The following is a 27,975-nucleotide window of genomic DNA, read 5'->3' on the forward strand; positions in this document are numbered from 1 at the left end:
GGGAAGCCGATTTTTCGGCAACATGGTGAAGCAGATTTCAGGCATAGTTTATACTATCCCTTAAACTCGTATGAGTTTTAACTCCCTTTGCTGTGAAACCATGATTATTTGGCAACTTCTGATAGTCTGGGTCAAGGGTTGGCAAACTTTCTTAAACAGCCAGAGAGTAAATATTCTAGGCTTGCAGGCTATTTGGTCTCTGGCACAGCCAATCATTTCTGCTCTGGTAGCACAAAACAACCAGAGCTACTGCATAAACATGGAAATGGCAGAGTTCCAAGAAAATGTTATCTGCAAAAACAGGTGGCCAGCCCGAGGGCTGCAGTTTGCCAACCTCTTGTCTAGCTGGGGAACCACATTACTTTCGTTTTAAAGAGAACTTGGGTTGATCAGCAATATTCTAGTCTTCTAGTCTTCTGAGTAGTTTATACTTACTGCCAAGTAATACATGGAACAGAATGTCAATTACCCAACTGCTAATGTGATCAGTGAACCAGTCAATTCAGTGTGAGTGGACAGAAATCAACGTTCTGGATTTTGATCCTCATGGTAGTCTATGAGAGGCCCAAAGGGGAGCCAGTATACCTCCCTATGTATGAGATCCTTATGGGTACAACTAAGCAGACATAAGAATAAGACATAAGAATGAGCTCTAAGAACCCAGAAGTCATATCTGTAGCACTAAAAAAATGGCACAGTTTGGAATAAAAATTGAGGCAATGTCAGTCAGTACAAAAACTTCCTGACAATCAGTAAAATACTCTTAAGAGTGGTGACAAAAATTCAATGACATGTTTGGAGGAGAAAGATATCAAGTATAAGAAGTGGCAAACCAAATTCTGGCCTAAAAGAGGCCTTAATACCAATTCTAGAAACTAATGGTTAAATTAAAAGGGTGAAACAAAACATGAGGGCATTAGTGTAACTGGCCCCTCAGTTTAGTGTAAGGTATGGAAGGTACCAATAGTAATAAGAGAATAACTGCAAGCTAACTCCCTAATTGCAGTTAAGAAAGAATCAATTAGATCAGCCATCTGCAGAAATGATACAAACGAAGAAATGTTTGGTATCAGTTTTAGAAATACCCCAAATCTAACCTAGGTGATCTAGACAGTGAGTGGGACATAGTTCTTTAACAAATCAATGGTAGAGCCTGATAAATGGCCTGATTAGGTGAGAGCCCTGATATGGTTAAGAGCACAGCTTCCATTTACTTGCTACAGAACACTTACTACATGCCAGAAGCTTTATACACACTATTTCATTTAATCCTCACAAGAGTCATGTGAAGGATTATTTATGTATGAGAAAGTTAAAGCTTGGAGATATTAACTTGCCTAAAGTTAATATTAGGGGGCAGAGCTATGATTCAAACCCAAACCAGAACTCTACAACTAATTGTATTTTTCAAATGGATCATCTGTAGAACTCTATCCTGCATTATATTTCTTTTTTACCCTGCATTTTGAAAAGATATATATATTTTTTAAGAGTTTTATTTATTTATTTATTTATTTTTAACATCTTTATTGGGGTATAATTGCTTTACAAGAAAAGATATATTTTTTAAAAATGTTCCATGGGCACATGAGTTGGGAAATTCTGAGTGTTTACTGTACTTCGAGACTTCTCTGAGCCTTTACTATAAAGACCAGGGAAAATAACAACTGGAATGACTGGCCTTTCTAGGCCATCTCTTTATTTGTCCTTCCTCTTTCGAACTGTATAAAGTAAATAATTAATAGAAAATAATATTTCCAGGATGTGGACTACATATGGTAGGAGCATGTAATTAGGGTGCTCAACAATGCCTGGATTTGAGACTCAGCATTTTAAAATGAATATTTATATGGAAAAACAAAATTAAACTCAGGGTTTTTTAAAAAAAATTAAAGAAATGCATTAGGTAATAGTTACAGTAAAGAATACCCTCTAAGAATAGGAGTAAAAGCTGTTTGGCTTCCCTTGGTACCACCAACTCATAGAAGATCTTAGCTGTAAACAAGTAGATCTTAGTTGTAAACAAGTTGTATAATGATGCAATCTCTGACATAATTAAAACTGGGTAAACCATAATAGGTGTGTTCCTTGAATAGTTTGCCAAGTATCTGTCCAGGTCTATTATAGCTACTGAGCAAATGGGTTGGCATGAATAGTTATGTCCTTAATGTGTACATCATTAAGAGGTCGATATGTCTTCTCATTTACTGGTAACTTCTCCAATTCATCTAGAGTCTCCAGACCATCTATTACCCTGAAAGAGAAACAATATAATGTTTGAAAATATCCTGAGATTGAAACATAATATCCAAATACCTATAGCAATTACAGTCTCACCATGTCTCATAGTTCTTTGAATTCCCCAGTTGAGTGTACAATAAAATATCGCTTTGATTTTCTGCCATAGGTAGGGGCCAAAATTCAGAAACAAAAATTCATTTTTATGCCTTTAGACAACAATAGCAATGGAAAGGAATATTCCCACCAAAGTATCTAAACATTGCATTCGGCCTCATTCACATGGAATAGCTACAAATGGGGCCAATATAACCAGTCATAAGGTTTTCTTTGTTATAGGAAAAACCTGGAGAAAGTATGTAAGGATGACACTAGTATTATCAGTACTGCCCTACACTGAAGGTCCTGAAGTGGGTGGCCTCTTTGCACTTTATTGTTTAAATACAGTGTTTTTATTTTTTGCTTCTGGACAACAAAAAACAATATTCAGAATAGGAGAAGATAAGCTCAACAGTTATGCCACTTCCAGCAAGCCCACTTCATGTTTCTATCAAGAAAAAATATATATATATATTGAGAGCTATCCTTCTAATATGTTCTAGAAAGTTAGTCTAAAACATTTGCTAAGAAAAAGTGGCTTTTTAGATAATACCTCCTAGTGCAATTCAAATCAATTCCTAAGACATACTATGTACTTTAAAAAAAGAACAGATTTCCATTTTATTTTACATTTCCACTAAAGTGATACTATAACCAAAGCCTTTGGATTTTACACCCAAATGTAGGACAATTAAGGTCTTGAAATTATAAGTTTTAAATGCTTTCCCATGGGAAGGAAATCCAAACAAGAGGGGATATAGGTATATGTATAGCTGATTCATTTTGCTGTACAGTAGAAACTAACACAACATTGTAAAGCAACTATACTCCAGTAAAAACTAACTAACTAACTAAAGGCTTTCCTACCTTCTGGGTCAGTAAGAGAGAAAGAGGGTACAAGAAACAGATCTCAGGCAAAAAAGGGCATGCAGAATTGAAGCAAGTAAGCCTAGTTAAGTATCTGGGACATGGGCCCCTTTGAGAACCAGTGGAAAGCTATGTACCCTTTTTCTCAGAAAAATGTATGTGCATATATACAAAACAATTTCAAGGAGGTACTGGACCAAATATTAAGAATCCTTGTTCTAAACTCTACAGTTTTTTTTACCAATCCAGTAAGATAAGTCCTAGTAATTACTAATCAATAATTCTGAATGGTGGGTTAAGGGAGAAAAGAAAAAAAAGGGAGTCTGGTGCTCGCTTCGGCAGCACATATACTAAAATTGGAACGATACAGAGAAGGTTAGCATGGCCCCTGAGCAAGGAAGACACGCACATTCGTGAAGCCCACAAACACTACTAAAGGCTATAATATTCCTTTTCATTGATTATTACTAATCTATAAATTAGACATGTATATGGAATAAAAAAGAAAAGCTGTAGACTCTTCTATTTTTAATTAACCTAGCTTGGCATTCAAACTGTTAAATAAAACAAACTCTAAAACTGTGCCTTGGTTTATTAAGCACAGTAAACATTTGTTGACAAACTGACTTCCTGTTGATTTATAAAAGCAATTCCCAGGTAGAGGGCTTGTAATGGATATTCTTGCAGAGACTGCTAAACACTCCCTAGGATCCAATCTCCCCTTCTTATTCACAGAGGCCTGGTTTTATTGTGAGTGGCAATATGTCTGGCTAAGAAACACTGCCTACCCTCCCTTGTAGGTAAGTTCTGGGCTTTCCAGGAGAGCTCTTGAGAAAGGGGCTGACTCAGCTGGCAAGCACCTTTGCCCTTCCTCCTTCTTCCTACTTGGAGTACAACTGTTCCGGCTGGGGCTGTGCTGCCCAAGCTATGGCCATGAAGTGAGCTTCAGAATGATAGCTAAAGACGGTTGAGAAGAAAGACAGAGGCACCTGGAACACTGGTGATATAATAGAACCACTATCACATACCATCTTGTTTAAGCAACTGTTTTTCAGATGTGTTAGTTGATGCAAGATGCTATTCTTAATGAAAACAGATACATACTGTTAACTTGCATAATGATCCTGAAAAAATAGTACTGGCCCTTCTTTTACAAAATAATAAAACTGAGGCTCAGAGAGGTTGTACGTTTCCCAAGGTCACAGGGCTGTTACGTGGTGGACTTAAATTTCAGGTACATTTAGCTCTCATACTGCTCTTTGAGTATTAGTTATGCTATCATCACAGCCACTCATATGCATCCTTTGCATTGAAATTCCAAAGAAAACCATAACCAGAATACTCACTTTCCAAATACTGTGTATTTCATGTCCAGATGTGGCTGCTTCCCATAGGTGATGAAGAACTGAGATCCATTGGTGTTTGGGCCATTATTAGCCATAGATACAACACCTCTAACGTTGTGCTGAAAAAGAAAGACCAAAGTATTAGCTGTTTTTACATAAGTATTCCAAATAAAGGACTGAAACAAGACGTGCACTCTACCTTCCCAGTATTTAAGGGATCAAGAAAACATGTAATCATCTTCTATTAGGGCTAATCCAAATGTTCAGTTTCTGTATTATCTGTATCTCTGGAAACTTCTATCTAAGTTGTTTATATATATATATATATATCTCAAATCACATTCCCCAATTAATTTCACCTTTGGAGAAGCAGAGCCACAAACACTTTTGGCAATACCAATGTATAATAGAAATAATCCTTACATTTATATTAAGGAACAGTGTGCTGGCATGAAATGATCAGGCAGACAACAAAACCAAAATCCCCATAATCTCTTCACATACACATTGGACTCTGGCTAGTTTCCTTATCTGTAAAACAAGGGAGGTTGGACTAATTCAGCGGTTTATTCATAATTCAAATGCTCACAAGGGTTACCAGATAATAAATTGATAATTGGGCAGAATGTAAACGTTAGGGAATGGTGGAGCCTGGCAAAAGGAATAGTGTAGCTCTTGCCTCATGACGTTTACAATCTTTTTAAACCAATGGCCATAGAGAATGAATCTGTGGGTCTTCCATCCATGGGCAGTCAGTTTATAACCCCAGGACTGGATGATCTAAGGAAGGCCTTGTCTAACTCTAATATTCATGATACTATTTGCTATACAAGGGACTGTGTACAGGAATTAAAAGGACTTTACTGATAAGATTGAAGACAGAACTGTCTTACAGGGAGATGCCCAAATATAAAATATACTAAAGGTAACGCCAATGATTACTCTATCTTTAGCTATTCATCAGGGGACACTAATAAGACAAACTACAGAGATGCAGCTTCATAGAGATATTAATGCTTTACCGTTCCCTAAAAGGTGACTACCAATAACATATGTAGTGTTTGATACATACATAAGAATATATGTACTACTTACAACTTAATAAAATCAGCACCCATTAACCTATTTCCAAGTTTTAAGAATTAAAATTTACCAAACTGTTGCATATGCCTATGTGCTCCTCTCAGTTATTACTTCAGCCTCTCCAAGAGGTAACCAGTGTTCTGATATCTTTACATTCAATACATGCCTATACAATATATTGTTTCCTTTTGCTTGTTTCTGAGCTCTATAAAATAGTATCATACTATTTGTAGTCTTCCGGGAAATGATTTCTACACTTAACATTATGTTTCTAAGATTCATACATGTATACATAGCTGTAGTTCTGATTTCTTTCACTGTATAACATTTTACTTCTGAATATACTACAACTTGTCCATTCAAAGATCAATAGACATTGTTTCTAGACTTTTGTTATTACCAATAGTACTCTAGGAACACTCTTGTACATGCTTCCTAGTGCACATGTACATGAATTTCTCTAGGGTAAACATGTGGGAATGGAATTTCTGGGTTAGAGTACGTGAATATTCAATACGCATCCTCAACTCTGGTATATAAGAAAATAGTTCTTAACCTTGTCTGTCTAGGAATCACCAGGGAACCTTAAAATACAATCGAGGTCCTAATCAGTTCTACTGACTTTTTCTCTAGACTTAGGGAGGTAAGGCCCTAATCTTTTATAGTTTTAAAACTTCCACAGGTGAATCTGTAACAGCAAAGTTTGAAAACCACTGGCATAGGATGACAGATTAGTACCAAGGAAGCAGTCATTCATTAATGCCTAAAAAATCATTTCATTTCCAATTCAGAAAAAGGATGACTTTCTTTTTTTTTTTTTTTTTGCGGTACGCGGGCCTCTCACTGTTGTGGCCTCTCCCGTTGCGGAACACAGGCACCAGATGCGCAGGCTCAGCGGCCACGGCCCACGGGCCCAGCCGCTCCGCGGCATGTGGGATCTTCCCAGACTGGGGCACGAACCCGTGTCCCCTGCATTGGCAGGCGGACTCTCAACCACTGCGCCACCAGGGAAGCCCAATTATTTTAACCTGTATTATTACAACATATGTATCAAAGTTTCCAAGTGTAAACATAGCATGAAAAAATAGATTTTGAAGTATTTTGGATTTACCTTAAGATATTCACTGTATTCATCTTCAAATTTCTTGCCCCAGATACTGCTACCTCCTCTTCCAGTACCTATATTACAAGACGAACAAATGAAAGAAAGTATTTAATTAAAGCTGAAAAAGGGTTCCTTTTCTAAACATAAGGGCTAGTTTATATAGCATAACCCTTTAAATACAAATAAAATTTGGTACGTCCTCTCTTACTTACCAAAATTGAACTTTAAAAACCATAAAAATAAAATATCTCTACAAAAACCAAAACCCCTCCTTATCAATATTGTTCATACTTTAGGGCTCGGTGCTAGTACCTTCTGCTTAAAAATTTCTTGCTAAGGTAAGTTATAAAAACCCCACATGCTTTTATTTTTCTCTTCTTTGTCTAGTCTCTTCTTCACACTACATACCCTAGGTATATACCCTAGGTATTACCGGAATAACTTACCTGTTGGATCTCCTGTTTGAACCATGAAACCCTTGATATTTCTATGAAATATACAGCCATTGTAGTAATTACTGGCACAAAGAGCCAAGAAATTCTGAAGAGAATAAAAACAATGATTGAGAAATGATGTAGCAGAAGATAAGAACCATTTAAGATTTAAGAATATTTAAGATAAAGAACCAATTGTAGGGACTTCCCTGGTGGCACAGTGGTTAAGAATCTGCCTGCCAATGCAGGGGACATAGGTTCGAGCCCTGGTCCAGGAAGATCCCACATGCCGCGGAGCAACTAAGCCTGTGAGCCACAACTACTGAGCCTGCGCCCTGGAGCCCGCACACCTAGAGACCATGCTCCACAACAAGAGAAGTCACTGCAATGAGAAGCCCACTCACCACAACTAGAGAAAGCCTGCGCACATTAACAAAGACACAACACAGCCAAACAAACAAACAAACAAAAGCCAATTGTATTTATTGAAAACACTACAACAACCTATTTAAATGATATCTTTTAGGCATTACTTTGGATAATGTCACTGCCTAAAACTCTTCAATAGCTTCCTTCTGTTCTTGAAATAAAATGCAAAATCCTCAGGAGAGCCTAGCAAGCCCTGCATGACCTAGCCTACTTCTACATCATCATAATGATAATAACCCCTTCCCTGCTGCTTACTGTGTTAACCCCATCAGGCTTCTGAAAATTCATCCAAAAAACACAGGCTTTCCCACCTTAAGGCCCTTGTACCTGCTATTTCTATACCTGGAATGTTCTTTTTATAAGTCCTTCCAGAGAGATGCCTTCATTACCTTTCACACTCAGTTTTTTTTTTTGTTTTTTTTTTTTGCGGTACGCGGTCCTCTCACTGTTGTGGCCTCTCCCGTTGCGGAGCACAGGCTCAGGACGCGCAGGCTCAGCGGCCATGGCTCACGGGCCCAGCCGCTCCGCGGCATGTGGGATCTTCCCGGACAGGGGCACGAACCCGTGTCCCCTGCATCGGCAGGCAGACTCTCAACCACTGCGCCACCAGGGAAGCCTTCGCACTGTTTTTAAAGCATCACTTTCTTGGCTAGGCTTGCCCTCACCTTCTTTTAAATAAATCCTTTCCCATTATTCTCTATCTCACAACTTTCTTTCCTTCAAAGCATTATTACCCTCTAGAATTACTTTTTTTCTAGAATGAATCTTCCCCCCTGCCTATCTTCCCGGGTAGAATATTAGCTCCACAATAGCAAGGCATGTCTCTTGTTCATCACTGTAGTTCTAGTTGCTGGCAAGATAGCCTTCCATAAATAAATTACTTAAAGAATGAATATATATAGCTGACTCTTTTTCCTTCTTGTATTTTTCTCTCTTTTTGTTTTTTTTTGGCTGAGCCACGAAGCTTGCAGGATCTTAGTTCCCTGACCAGGGACTGAACCTGGGCCATGGCAGTGAAAGCACCAAGTCCTAACCACTGGACCGCCAGGGAACTCCCTCTTTTTTCCTTGTTTAAATGACAAGGATAGAACCTTGTCATTTAAACAAGTAAAATAATGTATGGAACAGTTCTCTTACCTAATATCTAATGATTATTTACATTTCTTGAGGAAAATGAGCCAAAGGAAAAAGATACCAGCCACTCTGTGGTTAGAGAAAAATTCTCTACCCTTTCTTTGATCCAACTTTGACATCAGAAAAAGAAGTGTAAATTAGACCAGAAATTATCATTGCGGGTTTTTCTTGACAATAGTTTTATAGAAACTTTTTTTTGGATGTTGTTTAAGTTAGATGACTCAATTTCAAAATGGTTATCCTGTTGCATTAACTCATCTTTTATACATACATTACGGTACTCACTTCACATGTTTTGGGTGTCCTCTCACAGAAGACTTCGATTTTAATATCACCTACATCTGTATGCAGTGTCACCGACTAAAAAGGAGAGAGAATGTGAGAACGAATGAGATTTCTTCAGGTGACTTTGTGCACTGTATCATTTCCCTAACTAGATATTAAAGATAACTACCTGAATAAAAACAGAAAGAAACACCATTTCAGAGATGATCCACCCACACAGTAGCTCTGAGAGATAAGTTGTATTTCTTCAAAATTTATTTCAGCAGTAGAAAAAAAATTCCAGAAGAGAAATATAAATGTTAAGGTAAAATGATATCTATGCTAAAATATTTGGGAGCAAATATTGTGATGGAAATAATCATTTTAAGTTTGAATATTTCATCAATAAAAATAAAAAGTTTTTATGTTAGTATTACTGACTTAAGTGGCAATTCACTAAGTCATTAATATATATTGAAAAATAGTAAGAAAATGACTTTTACATAGTTTCCACCATCTCCCTTATGTAATTTAATTGCGAGAGACTTAAAAAACAATTTCTTTCTCCACTAAAGACAACAGACATAAAAAGCATCAGTGTTTTCAGATCGTAAAAGTGCAGAGGTAACCAGAGTACTTCTTCTTGCTTGCTTTTTGTTTAATCTGTTGTTTTGGTAGCTGGAATATTCCTTTTGTTACCCCATTCCAGAGAGGGTGGAAAACTTCTGAGGCTTGCTTTTAAAATTCTCTTCTTACAATAGTTGTCCACCTTAGATCAAGAGCAAAAGGATCCAATCAAAATGACCACACCTGGCTATGCTCTTCTGACCCTGCAACACCACCTTTCCATCTCTATCCATCTTGTATCAATCTTTTTCCATAAAAGGTAAATTCTGTGTTTTAAGTGAAAAACATAAAGAATCTGAAATCGCTTTACACTGTATGCTTCTACAGATTATCATTGCTCTGTTTTGTCACTGAAATTTCCATGCAGTTTTATTTCCCTTGACTGAATTTCTAAAAATTACTTATAATGAAAGACATTCATAAGAATTCTGTAAAATTTACCATTTTTCTTCTTGATGCTGTCAGGAAGTACTGTTACTTTCTCAGTTTACTGAGAGAAGTTCAAAAACGAGCCTCTATTTCCAAAAGAAAAAACAATTAAATTCATTTCCCTCTCTTAACTCACACTTGCTCATCTTTACCGCATATTTAAGAGAAAAAGTCTCGATGAGCTCCCATCCTGCCCCAAGTAATAAAAACCCAGTTATGAAAGCGATCAGGCGATACTACTCGTCTCAAGCCCCTCAACTCCTACTTCCACTGCTCACTCTTCACGGGCCGGGTACATTCCCGCATTGGGGTCTAAGCACTGGGTGTTCCCCTTGCCTGGAACACGTACACTCAGACATCTGTATGGCTATTTTCCTCACCTCCAAGTCTCTTCTCGAAAGTCTGGTCTGGACCTGATAACTCTATTTAAACCTGCCTTAACGATTTCCTTTTCCATAGCACTTAGCACTAATATACTCTATGCTTTACTAATTGTCTTATTTCAACACCACCCTCCCCGTACAAAATACTCACTGGAAGCAGTCCAAGAACTAACATACACAGCGCTCTGCGAGCATTTGAGTTAAGTGAATGAAAGAATAAGTGACGTTACCCCATACTTACTTAACCACTTCGATTAGCACAGCGGTTGTTAAAAGAGCAAAGGTGCAACCGCAGTTGCCCCCACGGGTCTGCAGATTCGAAATTAAGTTTCTTCAGGCCACCGGAGGTCGAGCAAGGGACCCATTAGAACGCCCCTCACCTGCTCGCCTCCTCCCTCCGCCCCCTCCTCCCTGTCTCAAACCAAACGACTAGAACTAGGGAGACACTAATTTCTCCCCACCAGGTACACTTTTGACTATGAAAGGGTCAAAATTATCTTTTAATAATTACACTAGGACAACAAGCGTAACTCTAGTCATCCTCTAGAAGTGCCTTAGGCTCAGTCGCAAAGCCGGAAAGACCACCTCCGACCGGCTCCCCCGCCCCGCCCACTTTCACGAAGCCGGGAACTTCCGCGCAGGACCGGAAATAGCGCTCGCGGAGTTCGTGGGGCTGGTGAGTCTTCGGCGGGTTAAGTTTCAGCGTGAGTAGCTGAGGCCATGGCGGCGGGCTGTGGTTTACGAACCTGCTGCAGCGAAAGGTGGCAGGGGAGGAGATAGGCGCAGAAAACCGGCTTGCCGCGGGAGAGCATAGCGCTCTACAGGGCCCGGGGACTTAACTCACGGACTTATCGGCCGTGCCACCTGCGCTCTTCATTGTTCTAGAAAAGGCCTGAAGGGGGACTGAAACAAGAGGGCGCTGTTTGCAGGCTGTAAAGTGGGCCTTGCTAATGAATCTTAATAATAAATAGTGCAGACTCTAGGCCAGGCATTGTTCCCAGCTTCACGGTTAAATCTTGCAACCACGCTGTGAGCTGGGCACTATTATTTGCACCCTTCATAGGTGGAAACCACAGAGGTAGAGTCCTCAGAGACAGCTGTGGCTTTGGGAGTCAGTCTGGTTTTAGAGTCGGTGCTCTTCCCACCATGCTCTGCCACCTCCCATTCTCGTTAATTGTGACTTAAAGCTACTCAGCTTCGTAGGAAATGGGGAGTGTTTTGTTACTTACAAGGGCTCCTTCAAATGTAACAGTAGGTAACAGAACCGGCGTGGTGGCCCATTAGAGCTTCACTTTAGGGCTTGCCAGATTTAGAAGAGTCTGGAGAGTGGAGTAGTATCAGGACGTGGAATCTGGAGAGTGGAAGTGGTATAAGGACCCTTAGAAGATCTTCCAAGACCCCAGGTTCGAGTGGTTCCACCTCACTCCAAACTGTATATTGAATAAGTGCATTAAATATTTCTTTTTTTATTATTTTATTTTATTTTTGTCTGCATTGGGTCTTCGTTGCTGCACGCAGGCTTTCTCTACTTGCGGCGAGCGTGGGCTACTCTTGGTTGCGGTGCGCAGCCTTCTCCTTGCGGTGGCTTCTCTTGTTGCGGAGCCCAGGCTCTAGGCATGCGGGCTTTAGTAGTTGTGGCTCACGGGCTCTAGAGCGAGGGCGCAATAGTTGTGGAGCACGGGCTTAGTTGTTCCATGGCCGGTGGGATCTTCCCGGGCCAGGTCTGGAACCCGTGTCCCCTGCATTGGCAGGCTGATTCGTAACCACTGTGCCACCAGGGAAGTCCCAATATTAAATATTTCTGCATACAAATATTGAAAAAAATTTGCTTTTGAAATTGAGTTATGAGTATTTCATTAAATTTACAATTGACTATGCTTTCTTGTTAATTATTTTGCATACCATGAAATGCTTTTCTTCAAAAACAAAAGTGTTCATAGATACTACATTTAAGAATGGAGCAGACAGTGTTTTGTATTGGATATAGATGTCTATAAGGCTTACAGACTGTGTGGGCCCTTTACATCTTCACCTCTCCCACCTCTTGATTCTGGCCTTTGTGTGGCAGGTAGCTGTTGGCTCAGGGGCAGCAGCTCCTGCCCTTTCCTGCCTTGCCCCTACCCATTCACAGTGACTCACCTGTGCATCCCATGGTTCTGGCTGCCGATAAAACACTTAACTTTTTTTTTTTTAAACTAATATATTTTTTTGAATTTTATTTTATTTTTTATACAGCAGTTTCTTATTAGTTATCTACTTTATACATATTAGTGTATACATGTCAATCCCAATCTCCCAGTTCATCCTACCACCACCCATACCCCGCCACTTTCCCCCCTTGGTGTCCGTACAAAACACTTAACTGTTTAAATATGTTATTGTTACTCTTTTGATAAAGCACTTTTTAATGTCAGTATGTACCACCCTAACTCCAAATTCTGCTATGATGGGGGAAGGGGGACTGTGTCAGTCTGTATAGTAAGCATTTAGTGCTGGCCTATGTTGGTGATCCTGAGATACAGAAAAGGTAGTTTCTGTCCTCCAGTAGCTTTAGCGTACTGGGGGAGACAGACAAACAGGAATATAATATTATGAGAATAACTAGTGCAAAAGCAGGTGGGACAGGGAGAGGGACGACACTGAAAAGGAAGGTTTGTCAAGAAAAGCTTTATTTAGGAAGTCGAAAGGGTCTTGGAAGGAAGGGTAATATTTAGAGAAATGGAGAAGGGTGGTTGAAGCACAGGTGGGGAGAACAAGAACAAGGGTGTGGGTTTCCCTGGGGGCGCAGAGGTTGGGGGTCCGCCTGCCGATGCAGGGGACACGGGTTCGTGCCCCGGTCCGGGAAGATCCCACATGCCGCGGAGCGGCTGGGCCCGTGAGCCATGGCCGCTGAGCCTGTGCGTCCGGAGCCTGTGCTCTGCAGCGGGAGAGGCCACGACAGTGAGAGGCCTGCGTACCGCAAAAAAAAAAAAAAAAAAAAAAAAAAAGAACAAGGGTGTGTGGGAGGGGGCAGGGAGGAGGAAAGGAACATAATTGTGTGTTGTGCACCAGGTTTGTGCAAGGTGACTTAAACATATTAATCCGTTTACTCCTCCAGACGGCCTGTGAGGTAAGTTATAGTGTCTCCATTTTGTAGATGAGAAAACAAGCTCAGAAAGGTTAAATGACTTACCTATGATACCATGTGCCAGTAAGTGGCAGAGCCAGTATTTGAAGCCAGGCACGTAGGACTACAGCTCTTTTGCTCATATGCTTTGCTGTCTCAAAGGTCCATTTTCTGTGTTTTGACTTCAGATACTCAGTTTTACCTGACTTCTGCATGTTGTCATCTCGTGTACGCCTGCTCCCCACGACAGTCCGCCTAATCCATTCCCTGATCTGCAGTTCTTCCCGTTCCTTCATGGATCTAAAGACTCTCCTTTCCTCCTTGAATGACTTTGCATCCCTCTCATTTGCTGAGAGTTGGGACAATGTTGGATTACTGGTGGAACCAAGCCCACCACACACTGTAAACACGCTCTTCCTAACCAATGATTTGACAGAAGAAGTGATGGAGGAGGCACTGCAGAAGAAGGCAGATCTCATTCTCTCCTACCATCCACCCATTTTCCGACCTATGAAGCGCATCACCTGGAAAACCTGGAAAGAGCGCCTGGTGATCCGGGCACTGGAGAACAGAGTCGGGATCTACTCTCCTCACACGGCCTATGATGCTGCTCCGCAGGGAGTCAACAACTGGCTGGCTAAAGGGCTTGGTGAGAAGCCTCTTGTTCTTTCATATTCAGTATTTTCCCTACCAGTGCTTTGAAATTTTAGAATGTATTTCCAGTAGTGTTTTAACTGCTTTAGGGATGGGGACCATTATTCTACTTTCATATATTTTAAAATAATCTTGCTGAAATCTGGCAATTAAATTGCATTTGAAAAATGAAATTTTTATCCTTAGTGAACAAGGACAGCATAGGAAGTCTTCATTGTTGATCGAGCTTTGTGATTCCTTACTCATGTGGCACAGTGCCTGGCACTCAGGCACTCCAGAAACGCTTGTTAAACTGAACTGAAAGCTTCAAGCCTCTCCAAAATATACTTCATGTGTCAATCAAATAGAGTTTTATTGAATTAGTCCTTATACCCAGCACAATGAGGGAATTCAGCATATGTGTTTTAGCAAGTCTTTTTAGTTTACTCATTTTGGGCTGAAGCTTCTGTGATGATATAATCTGGATTACTGTGGTCAAGTAAATTATGAGCATCTGCGACTTGAATCATAGTTTACATGAGTAAATTTAGTAAGCAGTCACAATTCTATATGTTATGTAAAAATTCATGAGTCAGTCTTGTCCAACTTTTTGTGATATTTACGAGTCTTCTGGAAAATCTGAAAATAAATTTGATTATGTATGTCTGTACTAAATCCCTTAATTACGGGGATTGTTGAATGTATATATAAGGGATATGTATGTGTGTGTATATTATATAAGCATCTGAGAATGAATCTTTTCAAAAATACTCATTTCTAAAAAAAAAAAAAAAAAAAAAAAAAATACTCATTTCTTAGAAGTTTTGCCCATAGTGGTTTATCTTTCTAATTTTTAAATAAACCCACAAAAACTCCAATTTCTGACAATTTTTTCTTTCTAGGAGTTTGCACCTCCAGGCCCATCCATGCTTCCAGAGCTCCTGACTACCCCACGGAGGGAACACACAGAGTAGAATTCAATGTTACCCACACCCAAGACCTGGACAAAGTCATTTCTGCAGTGAAAGGAATTGCAGGTGTATCTGTCACTTCTTTTTCTGCTAGGTACAATATCTTTTCCTCTTTTTGTGTATATTAATTTGTAAGAATCTTTCTTACAGATTCTATAACTCTGTTATTTAAGTTTGCAGCAAATCACTTTCCTAGTGTGGGTTTACAAAGCAGCATACTTCTCATTTGCCTGCGGGTCCCTAAGGAGAGCCATGGGATCTTTTCAAAGCAATAAAAATGATAAGTGACACTTATTGACTATTTTCTATGTGGGAGAGACTATATCACACATCCTACAGTATTTCTAATCCTCCTGGCAATGTTGAAAGTTATTTTTACCTTAGGGTATGCAGATATACCCTAGTTATATGCTGATAACATAGGTTTACTTTTATCAGTTCCCAGCAAATGATGATTCCCAAACACTTGAAAAGAAAAATACATTAAAGTGCCTCTTGGAAGGTCAATCATTTATTTAATTAGGGCTGAGATACCAAAATGTTGCTTCAGGGACATCCCTGGTGGCACAGGAGTTGAGAATCCGCCTGCCAGTGCAGGGGACACGGGTTCGAACCCTGGTCCGGGAAGATCCCACATGCCGTGGAGCAACTAAGCCTGCATGCCACAACTACTGAAGCCCGCACACCTAGAGCCCATGCTCCGCAGCAAGAGAAGCCACTGCAATGAGAAGCCTGCGTACCGTAACAAAGAGTAGCCCCCGGTTGCTGCACAGCAACAAAGACCCAATGCAGCCAAAAATAAATAAATTAATTAATTTAAAAAAAATGTTGCTTCATTAGAGATTTTTTGGGGGGCTGATTTACCCTAATACCTACTAAAGCATCGTAAAAGACAAGTTATACAAAGCTAGGACTTAATAATTGGTAAAAAAAAAAAAGATAGGTACAATGACTTTTTTATAAAATGGAAATCTGTTGCACGAACCTGTGTCCCCTGCATTGGCAGGCGGACTCTCAACCACTATGCCACCAGGGAAGCCCAAAAATGACTCTTTGATGAGTGGTTTTTAAGTGTAGATACATTATAGTAAAATCGTAGTAAATGTCCTCCAATAATATTGGGGAATTCCAAGAATCTTAAGAAAAATTGTTTATAAGATTTTGCATAGGTTCCAGTCATGGTGTCTTTTACCATACTGAAATACTGTGTAAATAGTGAAATTAAAATTATACAAATAAAGCATGAAAAATTTAAGCAATACAAAAGTTCTCCTTGTCCCCTCAATCCCAGTATCTTCAACTCAAGTTGTCTTTTCCTTTGTTTTCAGAGAAGTGGGTATCTTTCCAAACATGTATAGGGACACAAAGAAATGTGTAGTTTTGTCTTATTCATTGCTTTCTTAATTAAATGGTATGCTGTATTTGTCTTTTTAACTTAAGATGTCTTAGAAATCTATCCATGTATGTCTCTCTTTTTAATTGCTACACAGTGTTTATCATGAATGTACTGTAATTTCTTGAAGTATTCCTCTTCCTAACTGATGGACTTTTTAAAACACTGATGCACATTTAGTTTGGTTCCAGTTTCTCCATATTACAGGTAATATCGGGGATTTACCATTAGATTGGGGGCCAGGCATTGTTTTTGCTTTTTCTTTTCAAATCTCTACAGATGGTTCCAGTGTTGAAACTACACTTCCACATTATCTTGTAAGGTGTCTTAGTTCTAGAATTCTATGATTATATTTAGAGTATATGGTTAAATACAAAACTTTTGGTGCTAGTTGTTTTGGAGAGGCTCTGGGGCATTGGTTTTTTTTTTTTTTTTGGGCTGCGCCCCACGGCTTACAGGATCTTAGTTCCCCAACCAGGGATCCAGGGATTGAAGGGATTGAACCCGGACCCCAGCAGTGAAAGCACCGAGTCCTAACCACAGAACCACCAGGGAATTCCCAAAGCCATTGCTTTTTTTATTTTATTTTATTTTTTTTTTTTAAGGGCATTGCTTTTTAAAGGGTGATTCAGGGACCTCTGAATCATTGCTACCGGGTGCTTATGAAAAATGCAGATTTTGGGCTTTATCCTAGATCTGTGTAATTAGAATGGGGTTTGCCTGAGGATCTGTCCAGGAGATTCTTGTATTCAATGATGTTTGAAAATTAACTTTTCTAGGGCTTAAAAAAAATTCAGTTTGCCCCAGCCCCATTCATAGATGTTCTGTTTCACTGGATCTGTGGAAGGGTCCAGCAGCTGTTATTTTAAGAAGACAGCAGGAGATTTCTGATGCACAACCAGGACTAAGAACTGTTCTAGAACAGGGGTTTCAGAGTGAGGTCCCTAGACCAGCAACATCAGCATCACCTGGAACTTGTTAGAAAGATCAATTCTTAGCCCCCACTTGGACCTACTGAATTAGAAACTCTGGGGGTAGGGCCCAGCAGTCTGTTTTAATAAGGCCATGAGATGATTTTGATGCATGTGAAAGTTTGAGAAACACTATTCTAGAAAATAGTTTGGCTTGGAATTAAGTCCTAAATTCCATATAAATCTGATCTCCTATTATAGGAGGTTGTGAACTGTGGATTCTTTTAAATACATTGTTTATATTTATCCTAAACCAGGAAGTGACTTTTTTTCTAGGTCTGATGATGAAGAACAAACACGGCTCAGTCTGAATTGTACTCAGCAAGCTTTAATGCAGGTGGTGGCTTTTCTTTCCCAGAACAGACAATATTATCAGAAGACTGAAATTCTGTCACTGGAGAAGGTAATAAAAAATATGTTACTGTGCATTTTTGTTTGACAATTCATATGTAAATTATTAAACATAAAGTGATTGAGGGCATGTCATGCCCTGGAAAGTATATTTAAAACTGGAGACGTGGGCTTTCCTGGTGGCGCAGTGGTTGAGAGTCCACCTGCCGATGCAGGGGACACGGGTTCGTGCCCCGGTCCGGGAAGATCCCACATGCCGCGGAGCGGCTGGACCCGTGAGCCATGGCCGCTGAGCCTGTGCGTCCGGAGCCTGTGTTCTGCAACGGGAGAGGCCACAACAGTGAGAGGCCCGCGTACCGCAAAAAAAAAGAAAACAAAAAAAAACAAAAAAAAAACAGAGACGTTTCAGGAATAAGAAAATGTTGGAACTTGTCTTAGTCCATTCGGGCTACTATAACATGTTTGGACTGCTATAACAGAGTGCCACAGACTGGATAGCTTATAAACAACAGAAAGTTACTTCTCACAGTTTTGGAGGCTGGAAAGTCCAAGATCATGGCACTGGTAGATTTGGAGTGGTGTCTGGTGGGAATTCACTTTGTGGTTCAAAGATGGTGCCTTCCCCCTGTGTCCTCACATGGTGGAGGGGACTAAGGATCTCTCTGGAGCCTCTTTTCTAAAGCACTAATCCCATTCGTGTGGGTTCCAGCCTCATGACTTAAGTACCTCCCAAAGGCTACACCTCCTAATCCGTAGGTTAGGATTTCAACCTATGAATTTGAGGGGGACGGAAACATTTAGACCATAGTGGTACTTCTTCAGGATTAGAGACTCAGTTACAGGTTCAGTCTCTTATCTTATACCCTATGCCTGGACCGTTTTCATTCATTCTTTTAACTTGACAGCCGTTTGTATGATGATTCCTATGTCTTTACTTCCTGTCTCAGAATGCTTTCTTAAGGTAAAAGATAAAAAATTTTAAAAGAACCTATATTTCCAGCCACTTTCTGAACATTTTCCACTTATGACTCTTACAAGTATTTAAAATCCAATATATACAAGTATTGACCTTATCCCCATACCACGCCTTTAAATACCACTTTTTCCTGTTTTATTGGTGGCATCATCATCTACCTTATTTGAGGTTTGCACAACTCTCCCTTGCCCCTGTAAATCCAAGCCCTGCTGATTCTGTCCCTAAATCTACAAAATGTTTCTCCTCTCTGTTTGCTTCGCCACCACAGTAGTTGAAACTCTCATCTTCTCTCACTTGGGATATGAGTAGTCTCCTGAGTGGGCACCTACAGGAGACAATCCAGGCTTTTTAGCTTAGAGTGTGAAGCCCTTCATGACTGGCAAGGACCCCTGTCTCCGCGTCTTCTCCATCCGCATCCCTTGCTCTGTATACCAGCTATACTGTCTGCTTTTCCATCTGCCCTGTGCGGTCTCTCCCACCTTGGCACCTTTGTACGTGATCTCTCTCTTTAGAATGCCTCTCCACATCTCACCCTGTCCCTAACCCACCACACTGCACTTGACATCACTCCTTTTTTAACTCCTTTCTGGTCTGTCTTCGAGACCCAAGTCGTTGTAGAACCTTGTTTGACTCCACTTAGTCCAAGTACCCACCTCCCCTAGTCTCAACTCATTTATTTAGTCATTCCTTTGTGCTCCCAGAAAAAAACAATACCTACTTTGTATTTAAAAACACTTTTATTTTCATTGTTTAAACATCTGCCTTCCCAGGAGACTGAGCTCCTAGAAGTCAGAGAATGTTTTTGTCAGGTTTGCATCCCCAAATTTTAGCCCGGAGCTGGTTTTATAGCAAGCTGATAATATGCTTGTTTTTTTTTTTTTTTTTTTTTGCGGTACACGGGCCTCTCACTGTTGTGGCCTCTCCCGTTGCAGAGCACAGGCTCCGGACGCGCAGGCTCAGCGGCCATGGCTCACGGGCCCAGCCGCTCCACGGCATGTGGGATCTTCCCGGACCGGGGCACGAACCCCGTTTCCCCTGCATCAGCAGGCGGACTCTCACCCACTGCGCCACCAGGGAAACCCAATATGCTTGTTTTATTGATCTCGGCATTTGCTGTCTGTTCTATGGATTTGTTTTCTAGGACTGATGATGTACAGTTTTTCTAATTTGTTTCTCTTCAGCCTCTGCTTCTACATACTGGGATGGGACGGTTATGCACCCTGGATGAGTCTGTCTCCTTGGCAACCATGATTGAGCAAATCAAAAGGCACCTAAAACTGTCTCATGTTCGCCTTGCTCTTGGAGTAGGGAAGACCTTAGGTAAATATGTCTCCTTTATTTGTCCAGTATACTTACTGATACTGTTGGGCAAAAATTGAAACTCTTGGCTGTGTCAGTATAGATGATAGAAACGTGTTAAGAAACGTGTTAGCAACTCACAGGAGATGACTGCTTTACTTTATTGATCAGGGTGGTTGAGGTTATACTGTGATATACATCTCATTGGCCTAAACACGATTTATTTCTCAGGCACACTCCACATTCATCTCAAATCGGTGGGGGAAGTTTGCTCATTGTAGACTGGTTACTGTTGCAGAGGGAGGGTCTCAAACCATCAGTTAAACATTCTAGTCTGGAAATACATATTCTGTTCAATTTATTGTCGAGAATTACTCAACCCAGGGAGAGCATGAAGTGCAATCCTACCAATATCCAGGAAGAAAGCTGGAAATTGTGATTGCTCCAGTTACAATGCAAATCTTACATTTTACAATACTGGCAATATTTTATAGTGAGGTAGTGCTAAGTGATGTGATCCAGTGCAGTTTCTGAGTTTTGTAGCCACTGCCTTTTCTCTTGGCTTTCCCCAGTATTTTGGGTAACAAAAGGAACGGACAGAACACTTGTTGGACCCCTGCAGTGAGCCTAGCACTGTACCTAGTGTCCTGAGTGTGTGAGTTCCCACTGTGAAGGCGGCGAGTAGAGCGCAGGTGTTATGAGTGTGGAATCTGAACGCCTTGGGTTCACGTTTGTCCTGTCTGCTGCATGACTTGGACAGGCTATTTAACCCCCTGTGTCCTGGTAGCCTCGTCTGTAAAAACTGCAGAAATAATAAAACCTAACTCATCGAGGTGGTGGTATAATTCATGTGACTGGCACACATTAAGTGCAGTAAATGCTGGCCATCGTTAGCTGTCTGGGAGGTGTTATTATTCCCATTGTACAGCTGAAAAAAATTGAGGTTTGGAGAGAAACTTATCCAAAGTCCACAGCTAGATCAAACAACTCATGAGTGTTTGTTTCCAAAAAGCATTGGTGGCAGAGATGGGATTGGACTTCTGACCAGCTCCAGTGCCACTCTTTTGAAATACCACTAATGAAGTGTCCATTCTAGAAACCTAAGTGCTAAACACTTATTGACTTTTGGCTTGAAAGATTCTGTATTTCACTCTTCAGAGGGTGCTCTTTCAGGATCAATACGATATGAAAAAAAATGTGTGTCAAATCCGTTCATAGCATCCTCTAACTAGCCCTTTTAGTTCCTTAGCTTCCTTACCTGGGAACAGAGAGTTACCTGCTTACCTCTCACTGTTACCTGGAGACCTGGGTGAGGTTGCTTTACTGATCAGCATTGCAGTGAAGCCCAAAGCCTAGTGCTAATAGTGGTTGATACTATTCAGGGGTGCCTTATGTGGGCTTCTGCAGCAACATACATCTGAAGGAATAATAATGCTGCCTTGGGTTAGCTCTGCAATGCCAAGGAATAGTCTGTTTGCCTATGTAAAGATGTTTTTTATTATTTTTTAAAACTTGGTAAGCAAAATTCACGTACTGGTGATGAGACTAGGAGTGAAATCTGCATTACATTTAGGATTCTCTGTACAAATTATAATATTAAAATGAAGGGGAATTATAAAGTAGTGGCCTCTTGTTTCCTTTATCTGGAAGAGTCCGCAGTCAAAGTCGTGGCCGTGTGTGCTGGTTCTGGGAGCAGCGTCCTTCAGGGAACAAAGGCCGACCTCTACCTCACAGGTAGGACAGCCTTTGGATCTTTTTTCTACCCTTTTCTTGTGCATCCCTTCCCTACCTTGGTTTATTTTTTTCCAAGTTAAAAAATAGCATAGGGCTTCCCTGGTGGCGCAGTGGTTGAGAGTCCACCTGCCGATGCAGGGGACATGGGTTCGTGCCCCGGTCCGGGAAGATCCCACATGCCGCAGAGCAGCTGGGCCCGTGAGCCATGGCCGCTGGGCCTGTGCGTCCGGGGCCTGTGCGTCCGGAGCCTGTGCTTCGCAACTGGAGAGGCCACAACAGTGAGAGGCCCGTGTACCGCAAAAAAAAAAAAAAACAAACAAAAAAAACATATTTTAGGACATCATCTGACATATAGATGGATCTAATAATAGCAGGCTTTAGGACAGCATCTGACATATAGATGGATCTGTTACTTGAACCTGAAATAAATAGGGACTATGCCAAAATTGGGAACATACCATATTCTTTGTGGAGGGGAAAAAAATCATTAAACAATTAGATTATCTAAAAAACTGATGTTCAGCACTTATTTAACCTAACTTCTTCCTAAACATGATTTCTCTCAGATTTCATATGTAAGTTAATGGGACACTTTTTACCTTGTCGTCTTAGGTAGAAAATGGTTCCTCTTACTCAGCGCTAAAGACAATCATCAGTTTCTATCAGTTATAACTCCAAAATCTTTCTAGAACTTTTCTCTGTATCTCCATCCAGGCATCCTCTACCTGAAGTACTTCATCAAGCTTCTAATCTTAATCTTCCACACACTCCCACAAAACTAACTTTCAAAAGTACAAATATGATGGTGGATAATATTATCCAGGCTAAAAACCCTTCAGTGATCTCCTCCAGCTGTCCTGGTGAAGCCTAAATGTTTCATCCTCTTTCATGCAGCCTTTGCTCATGCTGTTTTCCCTGGCTAAGATGTCTTCTCTTTGCCCCTCCGGACACGCAGGCTCAGCGGCCATGGCTCAAGGGCCCAGCCGCTCCGCGGCATGTGGGATCTTCCCGGACCGGGGCACGAACCCGTGTCCCCTGCATCGGCAGACGGACTCTCAACCACTGCACCACCAGGGAAGCCCTGCCCCTTTCTTAAACTTCTAGTGGTAAAAGCTCAGAGACACCTCCCCTGAGAAGCTTTTTCTTGACAGTGTCCAGCCCCTGCCCCTGGTGGTCATGACTTCCTCTCCCGATTCCTGTCACTGTGTTCTTAACCTACAGTATGCATTTCTTATTGGACATTAATTGTTTGGCTCCCAGGCTTTATACTCTGTCCCTGTGGGTAATACCTAACTGGTAACTTGGCCCATCATTCCTCCAAGGAGTTGGAGGCACTTTGTACACTGCTGCTACCAGCGGTATTTCCACCTCTGGGCCTCATGAGGGTTAGAAGACTGGGGGTTAAAGATTACTTTTCCCACTTCTAGGACTAGACTCAAGGGTCTTAAACCCCTGGCTGTTCCTTTGGCTACCCCTGGGGCCCTCCATTACTAAGGCTTCTCCTGCCACCCACACCCATGCCTTATTGTCTAGCACACCCCCTTACAGAGGCTGCTGCACTTGAAACATTGTCACATCCCTAAGTATAGAGGTGCAGCATCTGAGCAAGCATGATGTATTTTTTGAACCAACTAAAAATGTATGTGACCATTACCTGTTTTCTTTTCTATCCTTCAAAAGAGGTAAGATTTTTATAAGCCCTCAAATTTATACCAGATTGAAATAAACTTTCAGTGTATAGGCAATTTGATATCTTACAACATGGTGTTTCTATTTTAACATTTTACTTTGAAGGAATTTCAGACCTATAGAAAAGTTGCAAGAATAGTACAATGAACTCCTGTATACCCTTCACCTAGATTACTAATGGTTATATTTTGCCACATTTGTACACTTTCTCTCTCTCTCTCTAACATATCATACAATATATGTGTATATATTTGTGTATGCATACCTATATTTATATATTTACATGTTTCCTCCCAAACCATTTTGTAATAAATTGCAGATATGGTGACATTTTACCCCTAAATACCTCAGCATTGTATCTCCTAAGAACAGGATGTTCTCTTATATGACCATGTTGTGATGATTTCAGGTTGATATCCAATCCATGATCACACACTACCTCTGGAATAGTTCTACACTTTGTCTTCAGAGCATTGACATTTTTGAAGAGTGTAGGCCATTTGCTTTGTTGTATATCTCTCAGTTTGGAGTGTCTGTTTCTTCATAAATAATGACTTTTTTTTAATTAGTTTTTTTATTATAAAGCAATATGTACATAAGATAAATTCACACAGTTCCAAAATGTTAAAATGTCCTTCCTATCTTGTTAGTTGGGGAAACAGAAAATATCTTCTTATCTGGCTAACTTAAGATGTCTACAGTCTGTGAGGCATCACTTTGAATATAACTTCAGGGATGAGAAGCCCTAGCCAATAGACCGGTTTCATCACCCTTCCTTTGAGCTTGATGTGTTAGGTCATAAAGGGTAATATCCTAGAAAGACCAGCAGATGGCGAGATTGCTCCTTGCAAATAAATATAAATTGTCTTTGATTTGCTTTTTCTTTCCCATAGCTGCCATCCTGAGCCAGCCTTTCTTTCCTTTGTCTTCTGGTGTTACTGCAGGGTCTTTATGGATTTTCCCACTTCCATGCCTTCTCCAGCCAGTGCATTTATAATAGTCCAGGCAGCCAGCTTGTCTTTCCTAAAGCATGACTTCTAACTGAGCCACCCTAGTGTCTTTTTCTCCTTTTACTTTTCCTCTGTTACTTAGATTAAGATGTTTTAAAAGGTACCTGAATAAAAACTATTCCTTATAATGAAATGATGCATATTTGGGTAGGGGGGAGTGTGGGGAATTGAAGATTTGGGCAGGGGGGCTTTTTTTTCTAAGAACCATTTTTTTTAATGCGTTTATGTCTTTTAAGTATATTTCAAAATTATGCTTTTTATGAACAAGCCAAATTGTGCATAATATATTTTTGCTTTTAAGTTGGAAGTCATCAGATTCATACATGGTGTTTTTTAAAATTCAAAACATTTGAGTTTTCCCAAAATCTTTTCACAAAAGATGAGATCCTCTTCCACCAGTAACTTCTAGGTGTTTTGCCTAAGTCAAAGGAAAATACCTTGCTTTTAATTTAGAAATAACCTTAAGTTCATTTCATCCTTATGAATTAGACTACGGTTGATGCTGAAAATTTTGGTACTCACAAAGTGTAAAGGAGTCTCTGGGAAGTAAGCCTAGGATTTTCTTTTTTTTAAAGATTTATTTATTCATTTTATATTTTATTATTGCTGCGTTGGGTCTTTGTTGCTGCACACGGGCTTTCTCTAGTTGCGTCGAGTGGGGGCTACTCTTCGTTGCAGTGTGTGGGCTTCACATCACTGTAAGCCTAGGATTTTCTTGAGGTATTTGTTATTTAATAGTTACATAAGAAAGAAACTTTTTGAAAGCCCCATTTTACTTAGCAATGGTCATTTATTTTATTGTGGAAACATTTTGAGTGGGTGTTTCTACAGGTCTAGTTATGGCAGTATTAGATACTGTTGGATGTGTGAATTTGGTTACTTGCCTTGGATCTGCCAAGGAGAAAGAATTTGGAATTCCGTATCTCTTTTTAAATTGGAGGACATGTAAGAAACATGCATATAACTTTCTAGACTTATATGTAAAGTTCTGGTGTACTACATTTGCTTCATACAGAATGCAAAGTTGGTATTTCTGCTGTTATGGTTCAGCATTCCTCAGACTCTGTGTCTAATATTTAAATATTTGTTCGTTCTTTTGTTGGCAGGTGAGATGTCCCATCATGATGTTCTAGATGCTGCTTCCCAAGGAATAAATGTGATCCTCTGTGAACATAGCAACACTGAACGAGGCTTTCTTTCTGATCTTCGAGATATGCTGGATGCTTACTTGGAGAATAAGATTAATATTATCGTGTCAGAAATAGACAGGGACCCTCTTCGTGTGGTATAATGCATGCAGGAACAACCAGATGACACAATCTGCAAATCGAACGGCTCCCAACTCAAATGCATCACATGAATCAGTGGGGTATCCTTCTGAAAGAATGTCTTAGAAGGTACATTATCATTTCTGGTTTCTTGATCTGCTTCACCAGATGTTCTGTAGCTCAGAAGGTAAAAACAATAATATAATTACCATTAAAGAACAATTATTATAAAGAACAAATTAAAGAATATATTGTATAATATGTATTCATTATAACCTCTAGGAAAGATGGAGTAAACCTGTTTACTTAACATTCTTGGGAAATATCAATAGCTCAAGTAATCACCTCCTTAGCTTAATTATAGATGGGAATGTGTCATTCTATATCTCTCTGTCCTTAGTTATTTTAAAAATATACTTTTCCAAAAAATATATATATATATATACATATAAACTTTAAAACTTGGGATTAGAACACCTGTATATAGGTAGTAGCCTCTGGAGGGTGATAAGGTCTATCTGTATGTTTCTGTTCCTAGATCACTAACCTCCCACCTAAATTTCAGAATCAGGATGAGATTTATCAGGATGAGTTTTTGGGGTTTTTTTGGCCATGCTGTGCCACATGCAGGATCTTAGTTCCCCGACCAGGGATCAAACCAGTGCCCCCTGCAGTGGAAGCATGGAGTCTTAACCACTGGACGGCCAGGGAAGTCCCTCAGGATGAGTTTTGCTTTTTGTTTTAAATATACATGATCATTATTCATGTAATTATTGCTTTATTGCTTTTTAGGTAACTCACCTGTAATTTTATTAGTAATGTATTCAATATAAAGATGGTTAACTTTCAAAATAATGTTAGTGAGTACTTATACAGTATTAATTTTGTGCCAGGCACTCTTCTAGGTGCTTTATAAACACTTTCAATCCTTTATAAACAAGCATATAAGTATTGTTACTCCCATTTTACAGATGAGGAAACTGAAACAGAGGTTAAGTAGTTTGCCCAAGGCCACGTAGCTAGGAAGTGATGGAGTTGGTTAGGACACAAACTCAGGCAGTCTGGCTCCAGAGCCTGTGTGCTTAACTACAGTGTATCTTAATCAAATACATTGATGACAGAACTGATATAAGAGGTATGGAAGAAATCCTGAAGGGAAAAAAAAATCCATTTTAACTGTGATTTTCTCTGGGGGGTATGATGAGAGGTTTTTTTTTTTTTTAATATATATATATATTTTGGCTGCATTGGGTCTTCATTACTGCGCGTGGGCTTTCTCTAGTTGCGGCGAGCGGGGGCTACTCTTCATAGCGGTGTGTGGTCTTCTCACTTCGGTGGCCTCTTTAGTTGAGGAGCACGGGCTCTAGGCACGCAGGCTTCAGTAGTTGTGGCGCACGAGTTTAGTTGCTCTGTGGCATGTGGGATCTTCCTGGACCAGGGATCAAACCCATGTCCCCTTCATTGGCAGGCGGATTCTTAACCACTGCGCCACCAGGGAAGTCCCCATTTTTTCTTTTTAATGCTTTTATATGTATTTCCAGTTTCTCCACTGAGCATGTTACTATGGTAATGGCAAAAGCAAATCTTTTAAAATACTATTTGTCTAAGATGAGAAGCATAGAATTTTATATTTCCTTTGTAGGATCCTCTTCCTACCAATCTTTTTTCTCCTGGAGGCTTTGGGATCCTAACTTATAAATTATTCTTGGTGGTTCATCTGTAATACTGATTCACTACAGAAATAACCAGTAGGAGTGAGCCTTAAGAAATGCCCCCCAGTTAGAGGTGGAGGAGCCACCAAGAAAGGTGGGAGAACAGCTAAGTGTCAGAAGCCAGGAAGTAGAAAGCTTCAATGAGATGGTCAGCTTTGTCAAAGTAGAGAGAATGAGATGATAGCAGCTTTGAGAGACTGTCTTAATGGTATTTGCTTCATTCATTCATTCACTGTTCACTTTCTGTGTGCTGGGCCCATAGAGATGTGGGGAGGATAGGACAGAAATTTGGATGACAGTTACAATAAACTCTTAAGTAACTATGATAAAGATATGCATAGGGTTTATAGGGAAGGTCTTCTGGGGAAAGGGGGTAGAATTCATTAAAGAGGGACAGCTTGAACAAGTGCACTAAGTAGAGAAA

At 40.2% G+C, this 27,975-nt stretch overlaps 3 protein-coding genes and 1 non-coding gene across 7 annotated transcripts in view; 2 read left to right on the forward strand and 2 right to left on the reverse strand.

Moving 5' to 3' along the window:
• Nucleotides 1–1,480: 1,480 nt before the first annotated feature.
• On the reverse strand, nucleotides 1,481–11,006 carry PPIL3 (peptidylprolyl isomerase like 3). Its single transcript, XM_004262871.4, has 7 exons — nucleotides 10,680–11,006; nucleotides 10,068–10,141; nucleotides 9,021–9,095; nucleotides 7,185–7,278; nucleotides 6,745–6,812; nucleotides 4,551–4,669; nucleotides 1,481–2,254 (listed from the first exon to the last, which is right to left on the reverse strand). The coding sequence occupies exons 2-7, from the start codon at nucleotides 10,068–10,070 to the stop codon at nucleotides 2,128–2,130; spliced, it is 486 nt and encodes a 161-aa protein (XP_004262919.1). The 5' UTR covers nucleotides 10,071–10,141; nucleotides 10,680–11,006; the 3' UTR covers nucleotides 1,481–2,127.
• LOC117201875 (U6 spliceosomal RNA) lies at nucleotides 3,531–3,637 on the forward strand. Its single transcript, XR_004483999.1, has one exon. It is a non-coding gene; the product is annotated as a U6 spliceosomal RNA (small nuclear RNA).
• An 8-nt stretch (nucleotides 11,007–11,014) lies between the features above and the next one.
• Nucleotides 11,015–27,058, forward strand: NIF3L1 (NGG1 interacting factor 3 like 1). Of its 4 annotated transcripts, none has more exons than XM_033430286.2 (7): nucleotides 11,015–11,114; nucleotides 13,733–14,193; nucleotides 15,080–15,242; nucleotides 17,789–17,915; nucleotides 20,021–20,159; nucleotides 21,789–21,872; nucleotides 25,678–27,058. In XM_033430286.2, exons 2-7 carry the CDS (start codon nucleotides 13,758–13,760, stop codon nucleotides 25,860–25,862), a joined length of 1,134 nt encoding a protein of 377 aa, XP_033286177.1. In that variant the 5' UTR covers nucleotides 11,015–11,114; nucleotides 13,733–13,757; the 3' UTR covers nucleotides 25,863–27,058. The 4 variants fall into 4 exon arrangements, with proteins under 4 accessions (XP_033286177.1, XP_004262918.1, XP_033286188.1 ...); XM_004262870.4 differs by lacking the exon at nucleotides 11,015–11,114 and adding an exon at nucleotides 11,121–11,841; XM_049712327.1 differs by lacking the exon at nucleotides 11,015–11,114 and adding an exon at nucleotides 13,526–13,547.
• Nucleotides 25,986–27,975, reverse strand: part of ORC2 (origin recognition complex subunit 2) — a 54,671-nt gene continuing 52,681 nt past the window's right edge. Inside the window, exon 17 of the mRNA XM_033430246.2 lies at nucleotides 25,986–26,012. Coding sequence (XP_033286137.1) covers nucleotides 26,001–26,012 — 12 coding nt within the window. The 3' untranslated portion in view covers nucleotides 25,986–26,000. The remainder of the gene's footprint in view (nucleotides 26,013–27,975) is intronic.

Source organism: Orcinus orca, chromosome 7 (assembly GCF_937001465.1).
Source record: "Orcinus orca chromosome 7, mOrcOrc1.1, whole genome shotgun sequence".
Taxonomy (NCBI): domain Eukaryota; kingdom Metazoa; phylum Chordata; class Mammalia; order Artiodactyla; family Delphinidae; genus Orcinus; species Orcinus orca.

Coding starts and splice junctions, on each gene's coding strand:
- PPIL3 (XM_004262871.4), bottom strand. Junction 7,279..9,020: donor GGACACCCAAAACATGTGAA/GTGAGTACCGTA, acceptor TATTCTCTTCAG/AATTTCTTGGCTCTTTGTGC. Junction 6,813..7,184: donor TCAAACAGGAGATCCAACAG/GTAAGTTATTCC, acceptor CTTGTAATATAG/GTACTGGAAGAGGAGGTAGC.
- NIF3L1 (XM_033430286.2), top strand. CDS start 13,758: ATGTTGTCATCTCGTGTACGCCTGCTCCCCACGACAGTCCGCCTAATC. Junction 14,194..15,079: donor CTGGCTGGCTAAAGGGCTTG/GTGAGAAGCCTC, acceptor TTTTCTTTCTAG/GAGTTTGCACCTCCAGGCCC. Junction 20,160..21,788: donor TGGAGTAGGGAAGACCTTAG/GTAAATATGTCT, acceptor TTTATCTGGAAG/AGTCCGCAGTCAAAGTCGTG.